We start from the raw sequence: 19,306 nt of genomic DNA, 5'->3' as shown, positions 1-19,306 counted from the left end.
TTGTTCTTCTTAGTTACTGAACATTAATGCTGATGTATTGGTATTTTAAGACCTATTTCTCTCTTTCTTCATCTCACATTTTAATAAAATGATTGTTACTGAGCTTGTGAACTATTAATTTATGAAGTGCTGTGAGTGTTTATATTTCTTTCCCTGGACATCTAGCTTGAGGATATGTACTGCAGATGGTAAACATCTAATCTGTGTTTCTGGTAGTTCTGTGGCATTCTAGTAACCTTTCATAATCAAAAAGCATCTGTGAATATGTCTGGAAAGATGTTCTTCAGGTGGTCTGAAGTTAGGTATCCTGTGACCAAACTTGATATTGCTTAAATAGGATGTCATCTGATAGATTTGTTTAGTAAAGGAGATTTGCTAGTGACATATATGCATCTCAAAGGATTACGCACAACAATCTCTGTCTTGTCCAGACAGCTCATAGATGGGTTTTGTCTTAAACAGATTCTTCGGGATCAGAGTAGGACTGCAAGTAGCAGGAGAATCTCTGAAAACAGCTTCTTTTCCGAAGACCTTGACATTGGTTCTGGAGAGAGGAGCCATAATGCTTCAGGTTGGTAGTCTCGAGCCCTTTGGCCTGTGCATGAAAACAATTCCCTTTTGTGCTTGTGACAGAAGGGGAATAATGTTGACTGGCAGAGGAAGGAGATAGAAAGCCTTCCATTGGAGGCTCTTGAAGTAGTGTGGCCCTTGAGCAGTGGACTCGGGATTGAGCTTCACTTTTTTTTATCCTTATGTGCCTTTCCTTCTCCATAATCTTTCAGAAAAAAGCTTGGGTACATTATTGGTATAGTGAACAGTCTTGTATTCCCATTCTTCTCTGGGTTACTATGATTGCACCCATTTGTTCACCTCAGCACTTTTTACCTGCTATCTGCTTGATAACGCCTATAATAAGGTCTTCCAAGTCTTACTGCTGAGGAGTTTACTGGCTGGATTGTGCCAAAGCAGTTGATAACTATACATTCTGAGGTGCTGCTTCTAGTATCCAGTTATATTTGCTGGTGTAGTACTCCTGGTAGAGTATAAGCCATTGGGTAGAACACCTCTCAAGTCTGGGATTTCGATGTTTTTAGAATGGAGGAAGAAGAGACCTGAATCTCTCTCTACGGAAGGTTCTACTGTTAAGTGCTTCACTTATGAAGGTTACTCTAACCATATAACTTTCTTGTTCCAGGTCATCTGGTATGTAGCTCTCAAACATTCAGCCCAGACAAGCCAGAGAGTAGGAGAAACCTGGAGATGCCTTACCCATCAGAAACATCAATAAAGGATAGACTGGCAAAGTACCAGGCAGCTGTGTCCAAGCAGGGTAGCTCCACAGGCCACATGGTACGTCTGTCTGTTCTATCTGTGAAGTACTAAGTGTGGTATTGGTGTAGCCCTGAGGCTAGGAAATGGTTCTGATGGAAACTAAGCTATTAAATGTAATGTTGTCCTGTTTGAAGGAAGCAGAGCATTCATTGTCTCACTTGGAATGAACAACTTTGCTCTGAAGAACTGAGAAACCTGCATCAAGAGAGTTGTACTTGCATCAAGATTTATTTCAGGAGGGGCTTTCTAAAGACCCAACTGGTGACATGCTATCTGAAGACCGTCCTTTGAAATGCTACTGGCATCTTTTCTTCTTCTGCATGTCTGTCGTACTCCTCATCTGAGGCTCTCTGCATGCTTTAAAAACACTAATGAAATGTAATTTTAAGAACTCCCTGTGATTTAGGGGAAAGTGAGGCACAGTGAGATGAAGTGACTTATCGAGGTGATACAATAGAGTTCAGGTCTACTGGCACACAATCCTGTGCCTTATAACCAGTCTTCTTCCCCTTTGCAACCATTCCTCTTCAAATCCTTTTTCTCATCTATTTTTATAAACTTAACCTGTGCTATAAAGATCTGAGCTGTTCTAGTTGGCCAGATAATTGAACAGGAAATGAGGAAACTAGTGAATCACAGCAAACTGTATTGTAGTGAAGAAACAGCAAGAATTTAAGCTTGTGTGCCAGAAAGAAAAGCTGTGTCAATTGGAACTTTCAGCTGCTTTGTTTAATGTTAGAGGCTTTTGCTGATTTTGTGTCCTTTTTAGCCAGACTGACACATTTCAGTTGGATGCCAATATGCTGGGTAGGGAAACTAGACTGGTGATAGTGTTGAAGAGTCTCTAAGTTAAGCTTGGAAAATGCTTGTGGCTTTTAGAAGTGTCTATTGCTAAAGATGCATTTTGTAGCTTGCTGAAGGGATTTCTCCATGCCATATGCATTTTTATTGGGCAGTAATTGAAGTACACTTATGGCATGAGCTGAAAGTAATTGCAGCCAGTGTAACAAATCTGCTTAACTGCTAATAGCCGATTTTAGATCATGCTTCCTGTGTTACATTCAGTTTGCTAAATTGCCTTTTCCAGTTTGTAACAGAGATGGCTGCAGTTCACTGACTAAACTGTTCCCTAGTAGCCAGCCTGTTTACCACATGAGCTCCTTTAGATGTTGTTCACAGTGAAAACCAAACCACATCAGCTGGAACACTACCTTGGCTTGGTTGTTCCAGTATGAGCAGAGCTGCTTTGAATGCCTGTGCTGGCTCAGTCAGTGCTATAGATTATCACCTCAGTCACTCCCAGGAGGATTCTATCATGGCCTCTTAACATGGATTGTAGTTAAGTATGGATGCAAATGGCTATAGCTACAGCAATGTTTGCAATAGTTTTCAAACACTCCAGTAGAAGCTATGGCTCTTATTCCTTGGCAGAATCACTAAGGGCTATTCTCCCCTATGAAGTCTTTTGCACTCCCCACTGTCAGGGGCACAATGGATCTTACTAGTGTGGGAGTGTGCATTGTCAGTGTCTAATGATTGATGGGCAAAAGAAGCATGAAGTTTCTCTGAGGTTTTTTAGATGAAAACATTTTAAATGAATTTTAGATTAAACGCTTCTGCAAAATTTTCCTGAAATGAGACAAACTTTAAGATGAAGTTCCAATTCATCACACAGTTAGATGGTTGATATGCATTGATAGAACTCACTTTCATGGAGAATCATTATTACTCATTTTCATAGTGCATTACAGAATAATACATGCTCCTTGCCCTGAAGTGCTTATGATCTAAATAAAAATATAACACGGGACAGCATTTCAGGTAAGGGAAGGTGAGGAGTTATCAAGAGTGACAACAAGAAAGAAGAGAGTTGGTTTTAAAGAGACTTGGAGAAGGAAAGGTGCTTGGTGGAAAGGTATTTGGATACTATAGTGATGGCATGGAATAAAAAGTTATACCTTCCTTAAGGATCCTAAATTCCTCTCCCTCCTTGGTGTAGTTCACCTATTCACCTATCAAATATTTGTAGACTCCTTTGTCCTATTCCCTTTAGTCATCAGCTATGTGTTACAGGAGATAGTATTCAAAAGACTTATTTTAAGAAGAAGCATGAAAAGCTCTCTCATTCTAAGGGAAAAAGATCAACACTCAAGTCCTTTTTTGTTCTACAGAATGAGTTTCAAGCCAGTGACAGTGAAATCAAGAGTTACAAATCTGATCAGAAGAATGTGCCACCAAGTCCTGAGGACTCCATTTCCCATCGGGATGGAGAGAAGGTAAGATGTGCTCATGTTGGTTGAGGATCAAGAAATCTCCTTGAAATGGAACTGCTTGAAGACACACAACAGGCATCTGAAATGGAGTTGTATTGGCTGATACAAATTATCTGCATGCTATGGGACTTATCTCAAAATGATCAAAATTTAGGATGGCAATTATAAATGAAGATTTCACTAGCCTGTTTTTAAGACTCAAAATAAAGTCTTATGTGCAGAATATCTAGCTTTTTTTTGTAACTTTATCTAGAGGTGTTGCACTTGTATTCTGTCAAAAATGGTAAATGTCCTTGGTGTGGCAGAATCCTTGAATTTCATAGTGGAAGGGAATAGAAGTAGCCAATAATTCAGATGCTGTGTATTACAAGCTTTCTGAACACGTGGCAGCCTAATGCTGGGAAGGCTTTTAAATCTTTCCAAACCTCCTTGGGCAGACAGCCAGACTCTTGCTTTTAGCTTCTCCTTGCTGGCAACTGAGAGCCTTCACATTTTAGTTTGTTGTGGGGTGAGAGCAGCCACCAAGGGGAGCATCTTAAAAGGAAACCTATTAAATAAAAGCAATTTTTCTTTTTCAGTTCACCTTTCTGCTATTGAACGTAAGGTTTGAATAAAATTCTCTCCGTTAGCTCTGAGGGTGAAATTACTTTATAGGCATTTCTTTAGTAACTGACTTGATGTGTAGTAGGAGTACAGTGTAAGAACTGAATCGAACAGTTGTGTGATGGTAGGATGGTCACTGACATTACTGCAGGATAAGTTTAGTGTCCCTGTCCAGGGAACACCTATTAAATGACAGAAATTTCTGCAGAAAGAGAAATGTTCAACAGAACCTCACTAACTTGTACACTCATAATTCACATGCAAAAAAAATTTGCTTCCCTCATCCTGCATATCTCAAAGATTCAGTAACCGTGATTAAATGTGATCTTTGTTAAAGTATACCATGGACTGCTTATTAGGAAGTATCATTAAGATTAAACTAATCAAATGAACAAAGTATGTTATCTTGACTTATTTGTTTGCTTTCTCATTAATTTACAAAATGCAATCCTTTGCAATAAGTCTTTCAGTCATTAGTGTGAATTAGTGAGGTTCTGCTGTTAATCTCATTATGGCATTTTAGTTCCTCAAAGTGTAAGTGTATTTAAGCTATATTTTATTTAACATAGAGAAGAGGTTAAATAGCTGTCTGGAATCTGCATTGAGCAATTTCACTTATGTAAATTATTCTGTACCTGAACCAAGTTTATACTACACTGTGTCAACAGTTCTATTAATGAAAGAATCCTGTACTGCAGAGTAGTAGCATGTGAGCTGAGCAGAATGTATAAATCAGTGGAATTTGTAAATTCTGTTCTAAGGGAGGATGTAGAAGACAGACCCAGCATGTTTGTTCTAAATTGAGAGCATCACAGCTTGTAGTTTCAAAATCAGCAGACTGACTTAGGCTCCTATATATCCTTGAGTACTCAAGAAGTGGCAGTACCAGCCAGGGAGGCATTGAAGAAGGTGAGAAATCCAGTAAATATCATGCTTTGCATCATTGAGAAATTCTTAGGCTAGAGTGGACATTTGCTGGTAAACAGGCTTTTCTGAAAACTAGATGCATAGGGATGTATAAACTGTAATTGGTGAGAAACTCCTAACACGAGCATTGTAGAGGAAAAAACTGAACATGCTTTACAAGAATAAAGCAATGACTAGGATTGTCTCTTATATGCCAGGAGTTGCACACTTGTGGCAGCTGATCACACTCTGCCTCATGCCTTAAAAAGGCAACTGAGATAAATATAAATATTTTTGTCAGTCAGGCCTTTTCATCTTGTTTTAATGCTTTATTGTTCTGTTAATTGCCCATTATTTTGCTACTCATGCTGGGATTATCCATTTATAAATTTGAGTCAGTTAGCTGGTGAGCCCAGCTGACTTTCATATGGTTCACAGTATAACATTTCTTTTGCAGGTATTCTTAGGTGAGAACAGTCTGGGTTTCCATTCCAGTCTTTCTGAAGACAGCACCAGTAAGCATGCATTCTCCTAGTCTATTAAATATAGAGTGGGCAGGTGGATGGCAGGATTTGTTAGCACTGTCTGTTTGTACGCCATGCTTATGTCAAGATCAGTTTGCCATTAGAATACATAGCTTCTCTCAGGCTTCCCATTTAATCACAGGGATATACTGGTCAAGACTGGATTTAATTTAATTGACTCCTTTTAAGAGCTTTATTAAGCAATCTAAGCATAACCTGTTCTATCCATTTCTTCTGAAGCACCCGGCACTGGCCACTGTCAGAAGACAGGATACTGGGCTAGATAGACCACTGGTCTGACCCACTATGGCCTTTCTTATGTTCATAAGAACTCCAATCCTAACACAACACAATGGAAGCCCACTCACATTATCTAGGTGCATTCTTATAATTTTGTAGCACATGTAAGCCATTTGTTTGGTTAAAACAGACATTTGTTCATGGTATTGTAATGGTCAGCTCTTGTCTTATAAACTCCCATTTCCAGTGGTTTAGAACTTGGCTCTAGAATTCGCTGATTATGAAACTTGTCATGATATCCCCGAAGGAACAGATCTTAATAAAATTTGAATAAAATTGGGGCTCTTTATTTTAAAAAAAAGTTACTTTTGAATATAGTAGTCTTTAAAAACAATCTTTTCTTAATTCTTCAACACGTGCAACCCCTTCAGATTCTTGAGATTGTTGAATAAAAATCTTTCTTGTTCTAAAGCCTGAGCACAGCTCAAAACCTGAGAATTATTAGGTTTATAAGCTGGTTTGTAACTTTGGTATTGAGTTAGCTTTAACACTTGCTTTATAAAGGTTTTTAATTAACCCTAGCAGTGCAGTTCCCCCACCATTTGGACTTAATGTGTTCCAGGACCAAATGAAGCAAGCTCTGTAGCCAACAGATTAGTCAATAGCCAATCAGCTAGTACTAATATATTTAAAGTGCCTTCCAAAGGTACACAAGCTCATAAGTATGTGTTTATAGTCCACTGCTATAACTTGAAGCATGTGCTTAACCACTTTAGTAAACTGGAGCCATAGTTCCCAGGAACCAGGTGCCAACTTGAGTATGCGTTGACGTATCTCCTTCCCTCAACACAACCACTCACTCATTTGATAATTTCAGTGCAGAACAAGATAAGAGTAAATCAAGCTTTTAAATATATTTGCTTGTTCTGGTGCTAATGCTTTCATCATAGATGTTTAGGAATAGACCCTTAAACCTTTCTCTGACATAATTGCTACATGGCTTTACCAAAATGAATTTCCTAGGAGTTTCTTATGGTTTTTAAAAATCTGTTTAACAAAACTTCCCTTCCCTTCATCAGCTGAACTAAACTCGCACACTGAGACTGAAACCTGGCAGAGACCTGTCTACACAAAACAGCAGAGCTCTGATTTCAAACCAATCAACCAGACTGACACCTCTCCACCAAAAGCAGTGAAGGTACAGGAGCTATTTATTTCCTATGCATTAGCAACAGTTAACAGTGAAGCAAAGCTGATTGTAACAGAGAAGAATTACTCCAGCTAATGAATCTATGTTTGCACTCCCAAGGGGATGTTACGCTGTTTATCCATCAATATCCAAACTCTCTTCAGTAGAGAGTGCTTAAACTCATAGCTTTGCTGTATGGTAAAGTTTTTATTGTAACACTGTCTCAAAAGATTCATGCTGGAACTAACTACTGACAGAAGAGAGACTGGATATAAAGGAACTTAGCCCAGTGCTCAGCACAGGCTTTTGAGTGCAGAATGGAAAAGCATCTCAACACATTTATCATTTAAATCTTAAAGACTGAGTTTGTGAACAGTCTACCTGCTGCCATACTGTTAAAAGGGCACTGTTCCAGTGACAGTATGGGAACCGGTTGCTTCTGGGATGGGAAGAGGAGTTTGAGTACAGAAGTCTGGATGGTAGGTATTGCATTGACTAGCTATGGCCTTTCCTTAAATCAGCGTTTCTAGAGATTTTCATCAAGGTCCAGATGCTAATCCACAATAGGGCCTGGCTGTCTTCCGTCCTCTTCTCATCACAGCAGCTGCAATCAGCAAGGTATTCATAGCTGAGGGAGGTCCATGTATATAACTCCTAGGAGCTGGAGACTGGGCATTCTGAAAGGCAAGTCCTTAGACGTGAAATTCCCTTCCACTGGAGATCAGGATGAGCCCAAGTTTTATCACCTTTCGAGCCCAGTATGCTACTTCTCTCTTTACCCAAGCTTCCCTTCAGTAGTGATGCCTGTAGACCTGGTCAAGACTTTCTGGGCCATAAACAGGCAAGAACAAACCCACGCAAGGTAACTGTAGCTGAGGAAGCAATGGAGAATTTTTGGACAGGGGTTTATTTTCTTTCTTTGAGACACACAAATACTACAGTGATGGGCACTTTAATTATATTTCAGTAACATGTTGTGAGGTGCATCCTCTTCACACATGCTGTCTGAAATAAGTGGTTTTATCCCTGCTCTGCCACAGATTTAATTCATTTAATATCACAGTGCTGTGAACACTCTTATGAAAGAGGTTGTATGTGCAAAATTTGAGATGGCAGAAATGCCTTTGGGATTGTATAGCTCTGAAGGTATTCCAGTGTGTGTTCATATGTAAGCTGTTTGTTCTTTAAATTTATGGTTCTTTGTGGTTATTTTGAAAGAATCTGCAACCAGTTTACATTGATAAAACCAAGCTTTGGTCTCTACCTCTAGTCCTAGTTGTTGCTGCAGTATTTAAAGAATAGCTCAGATGCTGCTGATTTCATGTAAGGTTCCTGTTTCTCTTCCAGCTTCTGTTTCCTGCTCCTGGTTCCTAATCTCTACTTCTGCCTTCTGCTTCCCTCCTAATGTGAGCTCAACTCTCTCTCTCTCCAGTTCTCCTCTTTTAGTAACTGGGCTTCACCCTCCTCCTGTAGTAGCTATGTACAGTAATGCCTGGAAAGGAAATTTTTCTCTGTACATCCCAAAAAACATCTTCAGCAGACAAATGGGTCACTGTATACACACTAAGTTCCTCCTCTTAGATGGGGATGTGTATTGCAGTAACATGTTAGCAATGTATAGTGCAGCCTAGCACTTACCATCCTTCCCAAAACAATGTAACTTTTATTGGCAAGCAAGTTATAAATGCTTGTTTCTCTGTCCCAAGGGTGGATGCATAGATTTTTGTTTGGACTAGTAAACTTCAATGATGTATTCTAGAAATTTGACTGACACACACACAGAGGTGAGAATTTGTGCACAGTGTCAATGCCTTGAAGTTCACTTTTTTAAAAATAAATACATCCCTTGAGGCTCTGGGAGTTCAGATTTTCAGTCTGACCCTCCTATCACAGTAATTCTCCTCATCTAGATATTCATCTAGTTATACAACAGGCTACATTAAAAAGCACAAGCAAAGTCAGTACAGACTGAAATTTCATACAGACAATGACTTGTTTCTACTGCTCTATATACTATACACTGAAATGTAAGTACAACATTTATATTCCAATTGATTTATTTTATAATTATACGATAAAAATGAGAAAGTAAGCAATTTTTCAGTAATAGTGTGCTGTGACACTTTTGTGTTTTTATGTCTGATTTTGTAAGCAAGTAGTTTAAGTGAGGTGAAACTTGGGGTATGCAAGACAAATCAGACTCCTGAAAGGGGTACAGTAGTCTGGAAAGGTTGAGAGCCACTGCTATATCAAGCTCTCAGTATGGATTAGACCCTTAGTGTCATTTCAAATACTTAATATCAGAAAGTTTATTATAAAAAGTTCTCATCTCTCAGCAATCTAAGTGCATGTTAAACAAACTAGAAATTCATATATAGTAAACTGCCTAGTTACGTGCAACTTTAAGGTTGTGACAAACCAGTTTGTCAGCTGACTATTCAGCAACCTGACCCTCATCTAGCCTAACCTTCAATGCTTAACCATGTCATTTTATTTATAATACAGACTAGACACCAATCCCTGTAACTGCCTCCTGTGACACTGCACTTCCTGCTTTCATATCCCTTAATCATATTCTTCTCTTAAAGGTTTTTAGTAAACTTGTATCAGAATGTGCCTTTGGAACAAAGTTGACAATATCTAAATATGGTCTTCTGTACCCCTAGACACAGAGCCTAGGTAACTTTCTGCCCTATTGCTAGAAAAACTGTTGTAATCAGGTCAGCCCAGAAGGGGCAGCTTTTTGTCTGGCTATTCGGTATGCCATTTCCCCTTCATTAAGCTTCCATGTTCAGTCACTTCTAATATGCATTTTAAAGAGCGAGGAGCATCAGATGACCTCTTTGGTGGACACAGTATTACCTCCCTGCTGCTGTCAAGAGACAGTCTGAGGTTATTTTCAAGTAGCACAATGTGACACCTAACACTCATTAGTGTTGGGTTTATCTTTATGATACTAACTTATGGGATGTTGCCTCTTATTGACTACATACATAGTTACTAGTCTGTCAACATCAGGGTTAAATTTAGTTATCTGTTGTGTAACTTTAATTTTAGAGGGACTACATATCCCTACAACTGAGTATAGCTAGTGCCTTTACTAGAGCACTGAAAGTTTTCATGGGGGGTTAGATATGTTTCTTGCTGCCCTGAACTACTGATACTTTTTAAAAACAGGCTGGAGGAATAAATTCTGGCTTAGTCAGTTCTTGTATTGAAAGCTGCCTAAGTGAGTCTTCTCCATTCCTAAAGCCATAAGCAGTTAGTAAAACTTACTTTTTGAGCAGACTGTTCCCCTCCTATTGTCCTCCTCCCGACCCCCACCTTCATGCTTGTTTGGCCTTTTCGTTACTCTTTCCTTCCACTGAGCTGCTTGTATTGCTGTTCATCCCACTGATTTATTTTTTAAACTTACCCCCTCTTGCACTTTCCCCATTTCCTCATCTTTCCCCATCAACTGGTTTGAGATGGAGAGAATAGGACATACAGGGTATATCTACACTGTAATTAAACACGTGGCTGGCCTGTGTCAGCTGACTCAGCCTTGCAGAGCTCAGGCTGCACAGCTGTAAAATTGCAGTATAGGCATTTGAGCTCAGGTTGGAGTCTGTGCTTTGGGACCTTTCTCTCTTGCCGGGTCCCAGAGTTTGGGCTCCAGCCTGAACCTGAATGTCTACACTTCAGTCTTACAGATCTTGAGCCCAGGTCAGGTGACACAAGCCAGGTGCAGGTGTTCAACTGCAGTGCAGATGTACCCACCATCTCTTAGGAGTGACTTGATGGAATTTACTTTGACCCATGTGAGAATCCTAATGCTTCCATCATCAATTCTGGACTGTTTTACCTCAGACATTTGGGTGATATGAGATCAGAGAGGGAGAATGCAGGATAGGCTCTTGCTATCAAACCAAGGCAATAAGTCTCTAATAAGTCTGCTTTACTCATGTGGGTCACTCTGGGAACTAACTTCAGAGCTGCTAATCATGAAATATGAAGAGAAGTAAGTTGGTTCTGAGAACTCTGAAAGTCTTGGACAAAACCAAGTCAAGTCCCCTCACCAACTAGTTCTTACCCAGTTAACAAGCCCCCTTTTCTTCCCTTAGAAGTTTCAGTTGCCAGTGAAGGAGACTTGTATTGCGTGTCAGAAGACTGTGTACCCAATGGAGCGTCTCTTTGCCAACCAGCAGGTGTTCCATATCGGTTGTTTCCGCTGCTCACATTGCAACAGCAAACTCAGGTAATCTGCCCAGAGGGTGGGATGTTCAGCCATCCTAAAACATAATAGGAAGTTGAATAGAATGCTGTGCAAATATTCATCTACTGAGATGAAGGCAGCTGTAGTCTAGTGGATTGAGCAAGGGCCTGGTAGTCAGGTTCTACTCCCAGCTCTGCTGTTAACCTGCTGAATGACCTTGGACAGGTCACTTCAATTCTCTATACTTGCTTTCCTACCTGTAAAATAGGGATAATGCCTACTTTTAAAAAAGATCTTTGAGATCCTAAGAGGAAAACCCATAGAAATGCCTTTTATATTGGGTGGGACCCTGCTTCTCCTCTGGTGACACCAGGTTAACACACTGTAAAGCTTGCTTTTCTAAAAATTCTGAAGAGATGTTTAATGCCAAGTTTTTCAGTGACCTAGCTAAAATTTGGGCTCTAATCTGCAACTGACTGAGACCTTCAGAGTGCTAACATCTTGTTTTCTTGAACAGTCTTGTAACATATGCATCTCTACATGGGAACATTTACTGCAAGCCTCACTTCAATCAGCTCTTTAAAGCCAAAGGCAACTATGATGAAGGTTTTGGGCACAAACAGCACAAGGAACTATGGATAAGCAAAACTGAGAGTGAAGAATCCCTGGAGAAATCTGCCCACACTGTAAATATGACAGAAGGCCCTCAAAGTCCAGGAGTGGAAGATGCCCCAATTGCAAAGGTTGGAGTTCTGGCAGCTAGCATGGAAGCAAAAGCTGCAGCTTTGCCTGAAAGGGAAGAGAAACCAGCAGAAACAAAGAAACTGAGGATTGCCTGGCCACCTCCATCAGAGCTAGGTAGTCAAGGAAGTGTATTGGAAGAGGGTATCAAAGTATTTAAACCGAAGTGGCCCCCAGAAGATGAGGTCTCCAAACTAGATGTGCAGGAGGATGTGGACCTGGATCTCAAAAAATTACGGAGAACTTCCTCACTGAAGGAAAGAAGCCGTCCATTTACAGTAGCAGCCTCATTTAAAACAATGTCTCTTAAGGACCATAAAACAGAGAATGTATCTTCTCCTTCCAAAGCAGACAGAGTCACGTTCAAACAAAGTGAGGAACTAAGGATGGAAAGAAAGCAAAAGGAAAGAAGAGCTGAGAATGGGAACATCCAGAACACTGAAGAGAAAAATAAAAAACCAGAGGAAGAAAGAGGAAGGGAAGTGCCTGATACTAGGGCAGACAGAGAAGAGAATTTAGTACAGAATGGTCAAGTGGGTATGGAAACAGATGAGGAAGAAAATGTCTCAGTGCAGCAGCCATCTCCAAATGAAGAAATATTTGACTCCAACTCTCCTAAACATTTCAGCTTAGCGAACATGGTGATGGCTAAGGAATTATCCCCTAGCCAGAATCCTAAATCCCAAGATGTTGGGTTCTGGGAAGGTGAAGATGTGGAAGATCTGTCTGTGGAAGAACAGATCAAGAGGAATCGTTACTATGAGGAAGATGAAGAATAAATTGGTCTTTCACTAGAAAAGTTGCTGCAAGGTACTGAGCCTTAAAGGGGTGGTAGCTTTTAACATGCAGCTGCCCTCTGTGAAAATGATGCTATACTGCACATTGACACATTAGGGAAGAACAGAATGTTTGTACAGATTTTTGAGTTAGAAAAGTACAGTAGAAACCTGCAAAGATCATATCTAGCTGTGTGGAAACATGTCTGATCCCTTGGTGTGGGACAGCTGTTCCTACATCAGGTAATCACAATTTACAGCATGAGAGAACAGATTTATTCTGTACTCTGGTCACTGTTGTATTTTATCCTTTGTGCTTTGGCACTTATTTTAGTAACAGTAGTTTGCAGGATTCCACTGTTCTCCCAAAGGTGGTATTAAAAACGCTTTCTGTAATACACTCATATTACCACTATGAATGCTACTGTAGTGCTTGGGGACCAATTCCAAAGGGACTTGCAGGCTTACTTTAAAAAGTGACTGAATGCACTTTAATACATGTAAAGGGCACAGCTGAGATGTTTTTCTCATGAAAACACTAACTTTCTTTGTGCTTAGTATCTAGTGACTAAAATTTCTTAAGTACATAGAATGCAATGTGATTATCTTTCTATTCTTTAATTTGCTTGCTTTTGATCAGTGGAAAACTTCCTACTTTGCACTTTGATCTCATGTGTATAAGGATAATTCTAAACTGGACTGAAGAGGTTGCAGAGCCCTCTGGCTCGCTAATGCACCATGCCCCTTGCTGGAATAGTAGTAGTGCAGTGCAGATTCCAAACCAATGATGACTGATGGTCTCTTGTCTCTGGAAGACAAGCCATCCCTTTCACAGGAGCTTGCAGGGTATTACTCTTGCATTCCATGTGCATTTTCTGAGGTGACTTTTTTTCTACTTTTGGATTTCATTGCCTGTTCTGATTCACTTAAAACTGCAAAAAATGTTTGTAAGGCCTTTTGACAGTTATTAAACCCTACTTGTACTAAACTGCCAGAGACCTTTTTTTAATAGCTACAACTATGAGACTTCTACATACAAAATCGGAGATAAAACTGGACAAACAATGGGATTACTTCTTGGGGCTGGTTTCTGGCAAACCTTTTAGTACATTTTAAAACTTGACTGGATTTATTTTACAAATAATAGTAATTGAATGGGGGGAAGGGTTTATTTCTATAGAAGTTTTTTCTCTGTACTGTATTCACTTAAGAATCAGTCCTAACTATATTTTATAGAGGTGTAAAATATTCTGCTTTCTTCCAATCCTGCTAAGTATGAAACATTTTTATTCAATAAAGCTTTGTCATTTACAGTGAACTCTAAGGTTGAAGCCTAATTCGTGTTTTTGTTTTAACCACAATAAAGCAGCATATAAGAAGACTTTGATGGAAAAAGATGAGTTATCTTCTCCTGGAGCTGAAGTCTTCACAATGTGATTTCATACCACTAGGTGACACTGTGTGACCATTCTAGCCAGTTTGAATGGCAAAACACATGCTCCTAGAACAGGAATTATAAAACAGGACAGACCACATGGGTAAACATCATAGTTGTGTGTTTAACCCTTTCATTCTTGATTTTTAAAACAATTCTTACAAGTGAAGAGTACTTGAAGCAACTTTCCTAGTTACATGCACAGGTCTGGGGGGAGCCAAGTAACTAGTGGTAACTGAAAGAGGAGCTCCTTGGGGAAGGGGCAAACTGGGAAGGTCAGGGAGGAAATAGAGTAGTAGGCAGATTCCTGGCTGCTGCTGGTTAAGAGCCACTTATGCAGTAGGGGGAGAAATCTAGTAGGGCAGTTGCCTGGCCTCAAGACATTTAGCAGCTATAGACACATGGCAGGCATGTACAGTTGCATGAGATGCTGACTGGCAGGTCGTGTTTAGGGAGTGATAAACTGGGCTCTGGCAGGAGGTGGTGCACAGCCAGTGTAGGAAAGCTGATCTGTGAGCTGTTAATCACATTGGGACTATAAGGTTAAAGAAAGTATTTTTCTGTTTCTGCTAAAATTCAATTGGGACCTGATTCTCCCTCTCCCCTACAAGGTACTAAACAAATCAAAACTCCCATTGAAGTTGGTGAAAGCTGCAGGTGCTCAGCACATCTGAAAAGCAAGCCCTTGGCCTATGGAAGTGAATAGCAAGTAAAATGTGCTGTCTTTCTATTTTTCAAGACTTGAATATTTCAACATTTAATATTTCAATTCAGATACTTACTATGAAGTCACTTTTGTTAGATGTGCCCAATACCCATCCCATGTGGAGCCAACACTATAAACTTACATCCACCAAGGTATGTGATTATGTAACTCATGTCACAGCTATCTGAAACCTTGCTATTATACATCGTTAATAAGTGCCATGATTCCCAAGCTGGGAAGGCTCTGAATTCCTGAGACATGAGGCTCCCTACTGCCTAATCTAGGTGACTGATACTATAATATTTTTCTCCCAGAGAAGCTCGTACCACCAGGTGTCTCTAAAATGTTAAGTTTTTGCCAAAATTCTAAACTAGTATGTCAGTACCTTTTCCAGTCTTAGTTTTGTATAGCCAGTAATCACCACAGCATCAGAGTACTTACGTAGGCCAGTTCATTTGCATCCACAACAAAGCAGCTGCCAAGAGAACGACCAGAGAGAATGATTACAGAAATCCTCAATCCTAAAACTCACTCACCAGAAGCCCTAGTGTGATAGAATTTCAGAGCCTACTTGGGAAAATATCAAAGCAAGCAAATATCTTAAATCAACAACAGCAGCCTCCCAGTAATTAACATTGTTTTAGGCACTCCATGTGGTTTTATATTATACACGAATATTTTTGAGAACTCTAACTTCTAGACAATAAAAAGCATAGAAATGTACACTCAAACCACACTTCAGAACTGAACATCTCTTCTGCACCCTTTATTTGTGAGCGACTGCATGGATTTGGCTGCAGAATTAGGTCCTTTCTTTATAAGTGGGCTGAGTAATAGTCTGAGAATTTTAGGTCTATGTATTCAAATTTGATTACTACTCAGCTTTGAAGGAAGGAACTCCATTGCTGATGGTAACAAAAATGCTAAGGACTTCTGTCACCCTTTCTCCCACTGCTGCTCCAAAGTTTCAATAATGTATTTAAGTTTCTTTTCAATCCAGAGTGAGTGAGTGATCAAAGACCATATGAAATGCATCTCTAAATTCTCATGGTCTCTGGAACCCTTGTTCTTCCAGTTAGTTGGTGTGGCTCACTGTCCTCGAGGAAGAAACTGAAACACACTGCAGTAGCGTATTGAAGGACAGAAGGATTAACCTATCTAATATCCTCTTGACTTTCAATCAAATATTGAAACAATATAGTAGCAGCCAGCTAAGGATTCCTCAGTTGCTCACATAACCTCCTGTGACTCTTTCTGGTTTAAGTGGAGCTTCCCAGCTAATCCGTGGGACTGGACATTTCCCCCTATTGGGAGCTTTGTAGGTGGGGCCCTTTGCAAGCTAGAGAACTGGTCTGAGTATTACTTGGCAAGCAGCAGGCCCAGGTTTGAGGCCCATGATCCCTCACAGATCCAGATCCATTTCTTTTACCAAAACCTTCTATCCTCTTAAGGAAAACACTTTTTTCCTCCATTAATGTTTGTGGGGTTTTAATTAATTTTTAAAATAGTTGGTAGAAAATCTATCCTAAATGATAGGTTTTTAAAAAAAATCTATGTAATAGCAGTTTTGTACTGGAAAATAGATGAATTCCACCTCTTCCCCATCACATTTCACTTTACTTAAGTACTCAGAAATATAGAACTCCGTTCAAGGCCTATTTTAATAGGTACCTAATCTTAGCTGCTGCATATTACCTCTGTTCCTTGCCCACTGTGCCAACTAAAGCATTGCCCAATAAATTAGGGAGAGACAATGTGGTCTAGTGGCCTGAAAATAGGGCTAGAAACCAGGAAGTTGTTTTCAACTTTGATCTGCTAATAGCCTGGGACACATGAGTTGGTTTCATCCTCTTTAAAGTGGGAATAATACCTCCTCTGGGTTGTGAGAGGATAATTAAGTTGTAATGCAATTTTAAACAAGTACTGTAGAAGTTAAGGAATATGAAGCCAAGATTTCTTCCCCTGCCTCTCAAACTAACTTCAGGTAAAATCCAGGTGCGATTTAAAGGGAAATCCATAGGGAATATCCAATAAATATTGTTTTGCTAAAATATGTTTTTAAAATTATCAGTTTCTTTGCCATCCTAAATGAAAAAAAGCAAAAAAAAACATTTTTGTCCATGTCCCTTCAAACATTTGCAAAAAGCAAAACACCATGAAGGTGCTCTAGGTCAACTGGCTGATCATAAGACTTATAGTTCTAAATTCAATACGTTAAATCCTCCTACAATTTTCTTTGAGCAGAAGCTGCTGAGTGGGAGTACTTCCAACTTCTGGGTATTTTTATTCTAAATCCCACCCCAGTTCAAACTTTTCTATAAATCCTAGCACCAGTTAACACTGTAATCCCAGAGATTTAATGCCATCAGGTCATTGACTCATATGCGCACTTGCCCACTCAAATACCCTCACTCACCCCCCTCTAATTAGCTGAGCTAGTGGCTTTACCACCCACACAAGCAAACAGGTTGGGAGTAAGGGGTGGGGTTTTTTGTCTTTTCTCAAAATAAAATCAGGTAAGGGCTTTTTGTTGCTTCTAAAGTCTCAGAACCTCTACTGAGCTTGCTCCAATTTTTCTAGCAGTTCCACCCCCACAACAGCTTTGAGTGGTTTAACATTATGCAACACAAGTTGCTAATCAATTATTTTGACCAATGTATCTAGTGGCTTTCTGGCATGCCAGAATCCTTTTAAAAACTACTGTTCTAGTTCAATACTCCCCATCTTGCCTCATCGCTCCTCCCTACTCTTCTCTCTGTTGTCCTTCTAACTTGCCTGTGTTGCTACATACACTTTCTATGAAGCTCTTGCCTGAAACAGCCTCCTTCTATCCAGCTCATTTCAAACCATACCTGAGAGACAAAACACAAATTAAGGATTATCTTTTCACTTTGTCTTACTCTTCACCTATTGTAGACAATTACTGGGGGAAAATTTTCAAAAGTGACTTGGTCTTCTATGGCTCACAAAGGTGGTATCAGTTAGCTTACTACTGATACCACCAGTATCCAAGGTGTGGAGAACAATTCAAATGAGCTGTTTACTGTCCAAGGATGGAGCTCAACCATAACTAGGGACACTAAATGGTTAAAATAGGGGCAAACCTTTTAATTCTATTGAAAAAGATATCTAGCACAATTGTTTTAGGCTGATTGCTGGTTTGATGTGGCATATGCTTCCTATGTGCCTATACGTACATGCAAACCAATATACAGTTCCTCTACTCTGTAGAAATTAATTTTAAGTTACTGATGTGCATGTATTCTAAAGGAGAAATGGAGTTTTGGCCACAATCAAAGATGGCTTTCAAATTAGCTCTGGCTAGTAAACCAGTGGAAGAACGGTAATGGGTTTAGAAATTGGGCTGTGTGAGAATGGTGGTGGGTGTAGGGTACAGAGGATATGTGCTCTGACAGGGCATTGTCTTTCCTATTGTAGCTACTACTGCTTGTATAGAAGAGTGTAGTTTAAATGACCCAATCTGAAGGAATGGGGTTTGGCTGAACTCTTCCCTTGTCTTCAGTAATAATCACTCATGCTCTTTTTTCCTGAGGTTGTGGTCTGAACTAAGGTTAAGCAAGTTACAGAAGTATAGGTTGGATGAATGGACTATAAGGTGGATTGAAAGTTGGCTAGATCATCAGGCTCAACGGATAGGGATCAATGGCTCGATGTCTAGTTGGCAGCCTGTATCAAGCAGAGTGCCCTAGGGGTCAGTTCTGGGGCTGGTTTTGTTCAACATCTTCATAGCTGAAGTTAGTCCTGCTTTGAGCAGGGGGTTGGACTAGATGACCTCCTGAGGTCCCTTCCAACTCTAATATTCTATGATTCATAAATGATCTCAAGGATGGGGTGGATTGCACCCTCAGCAAGTCTGCAGATGACACTAAGCTGGGGGAGTGGTAGATACACTGGAGGGTAGGGATAGGATAAAGAGTGACTTAGACAAATTGAAGGATTGGGCCAAAAGAAATCTGATGAGGTTTAACAAGGACAAGTGCAGAGTCCTGCACTTAGGATGGAAGAATCCCATACACTGCTACAGACTGGGGACCAACTGGCTAAGCAGCAGTTCTTCATAAAAGGAGCTGGGGGTTACAGTGGACCAGAAGCTGGATGTGAGTCAACACATGCCCTTGTTGCCAAAAAAGTTAATGGAATATTGGGCTGCATTAGTAGGAGCATTCCCAGCAGACTGAGGTAAGTGATTATTTCCCAGTATTCAGCACTGGTGACGCCGCATTTGGAGTATTGTGTCCAAGTTTTGGGCCCCCCGCTACAGGAAGGCTGTGGACAAATTGGAGAGAATCCAGTGGAGGGCCAGGAAAATGATTTGTGGCTGGGGCACATGACTTATGAGGAGAGACTGAGGCTTGTTTAGTCTGC

The 19,306-nt window shown here is 40.1% G+C and overlaps 1 protein-coding gene across 1 annotated transcript in view; it reads left to right on the top strand.

The window, feature by feature from the left end:
* The window catches only part of LIMA1 (LIM domain and actin binding 1), a 66,821-nt gene extending 52,718 nt beyond the window's left edge, over window positions 1-14,103 (top strand). Inside the window, exons 9-15 of the mRNA XM_067529566.1 lie at window positions 463-571; window positions 1,196-1,350; window positions 3,504-3,608; window positions 5,572-5,629; window positions 6,958-7,076; window positions 11,171-11,304; window positions 11,780-14,103. Coding sequence (XP_067385667.1) covers window positions 463-571; window positions 1,196-1,350; window positions 3,504-3,608; window positions 5,572-5,629; window positions 6,958-7,076; window positions 11,171-11,304; window positions 11,780-12,782 — 1,683 coding nt within the window. The 3' untranslated portion in view covers window positions 12,783-14,103. The remainder of the gene's footprint in view (window positions 1-462; window positions 572-1,195; window positions 1,351-3,503; window positions 3,609-5,571; window positions 5,630-6,957; window positions 7,077-11,170; window positions 11,305-11,779) is intronic.
* Window positions 14,104-19,306: the final 5,203 nt, after the last annotated feature.

This window comes from Emydura macquarii, unplaced genomic scaffold (assembly GCF_026122565.2).
Source record: "Emydura macquarii macquarii isolate MOO-44397 ecotype Brisbane River unplaced genomic scaffold, CSIRO-AGI_Emac_v2 contig_2994, whole genome shotgun sequence".
NCBI classification, from domain to species: domain Eukaryota; kingdom Metazoa; phylum Chordata; order Testudines; family Chelidae; genus Emydura; species Emydura macquarii.
The sequence above is the reverse complement of the archived record's forward strand: the minus strand, read 5'-3'. Positions and strand labels throughout refer to the sequence as shown.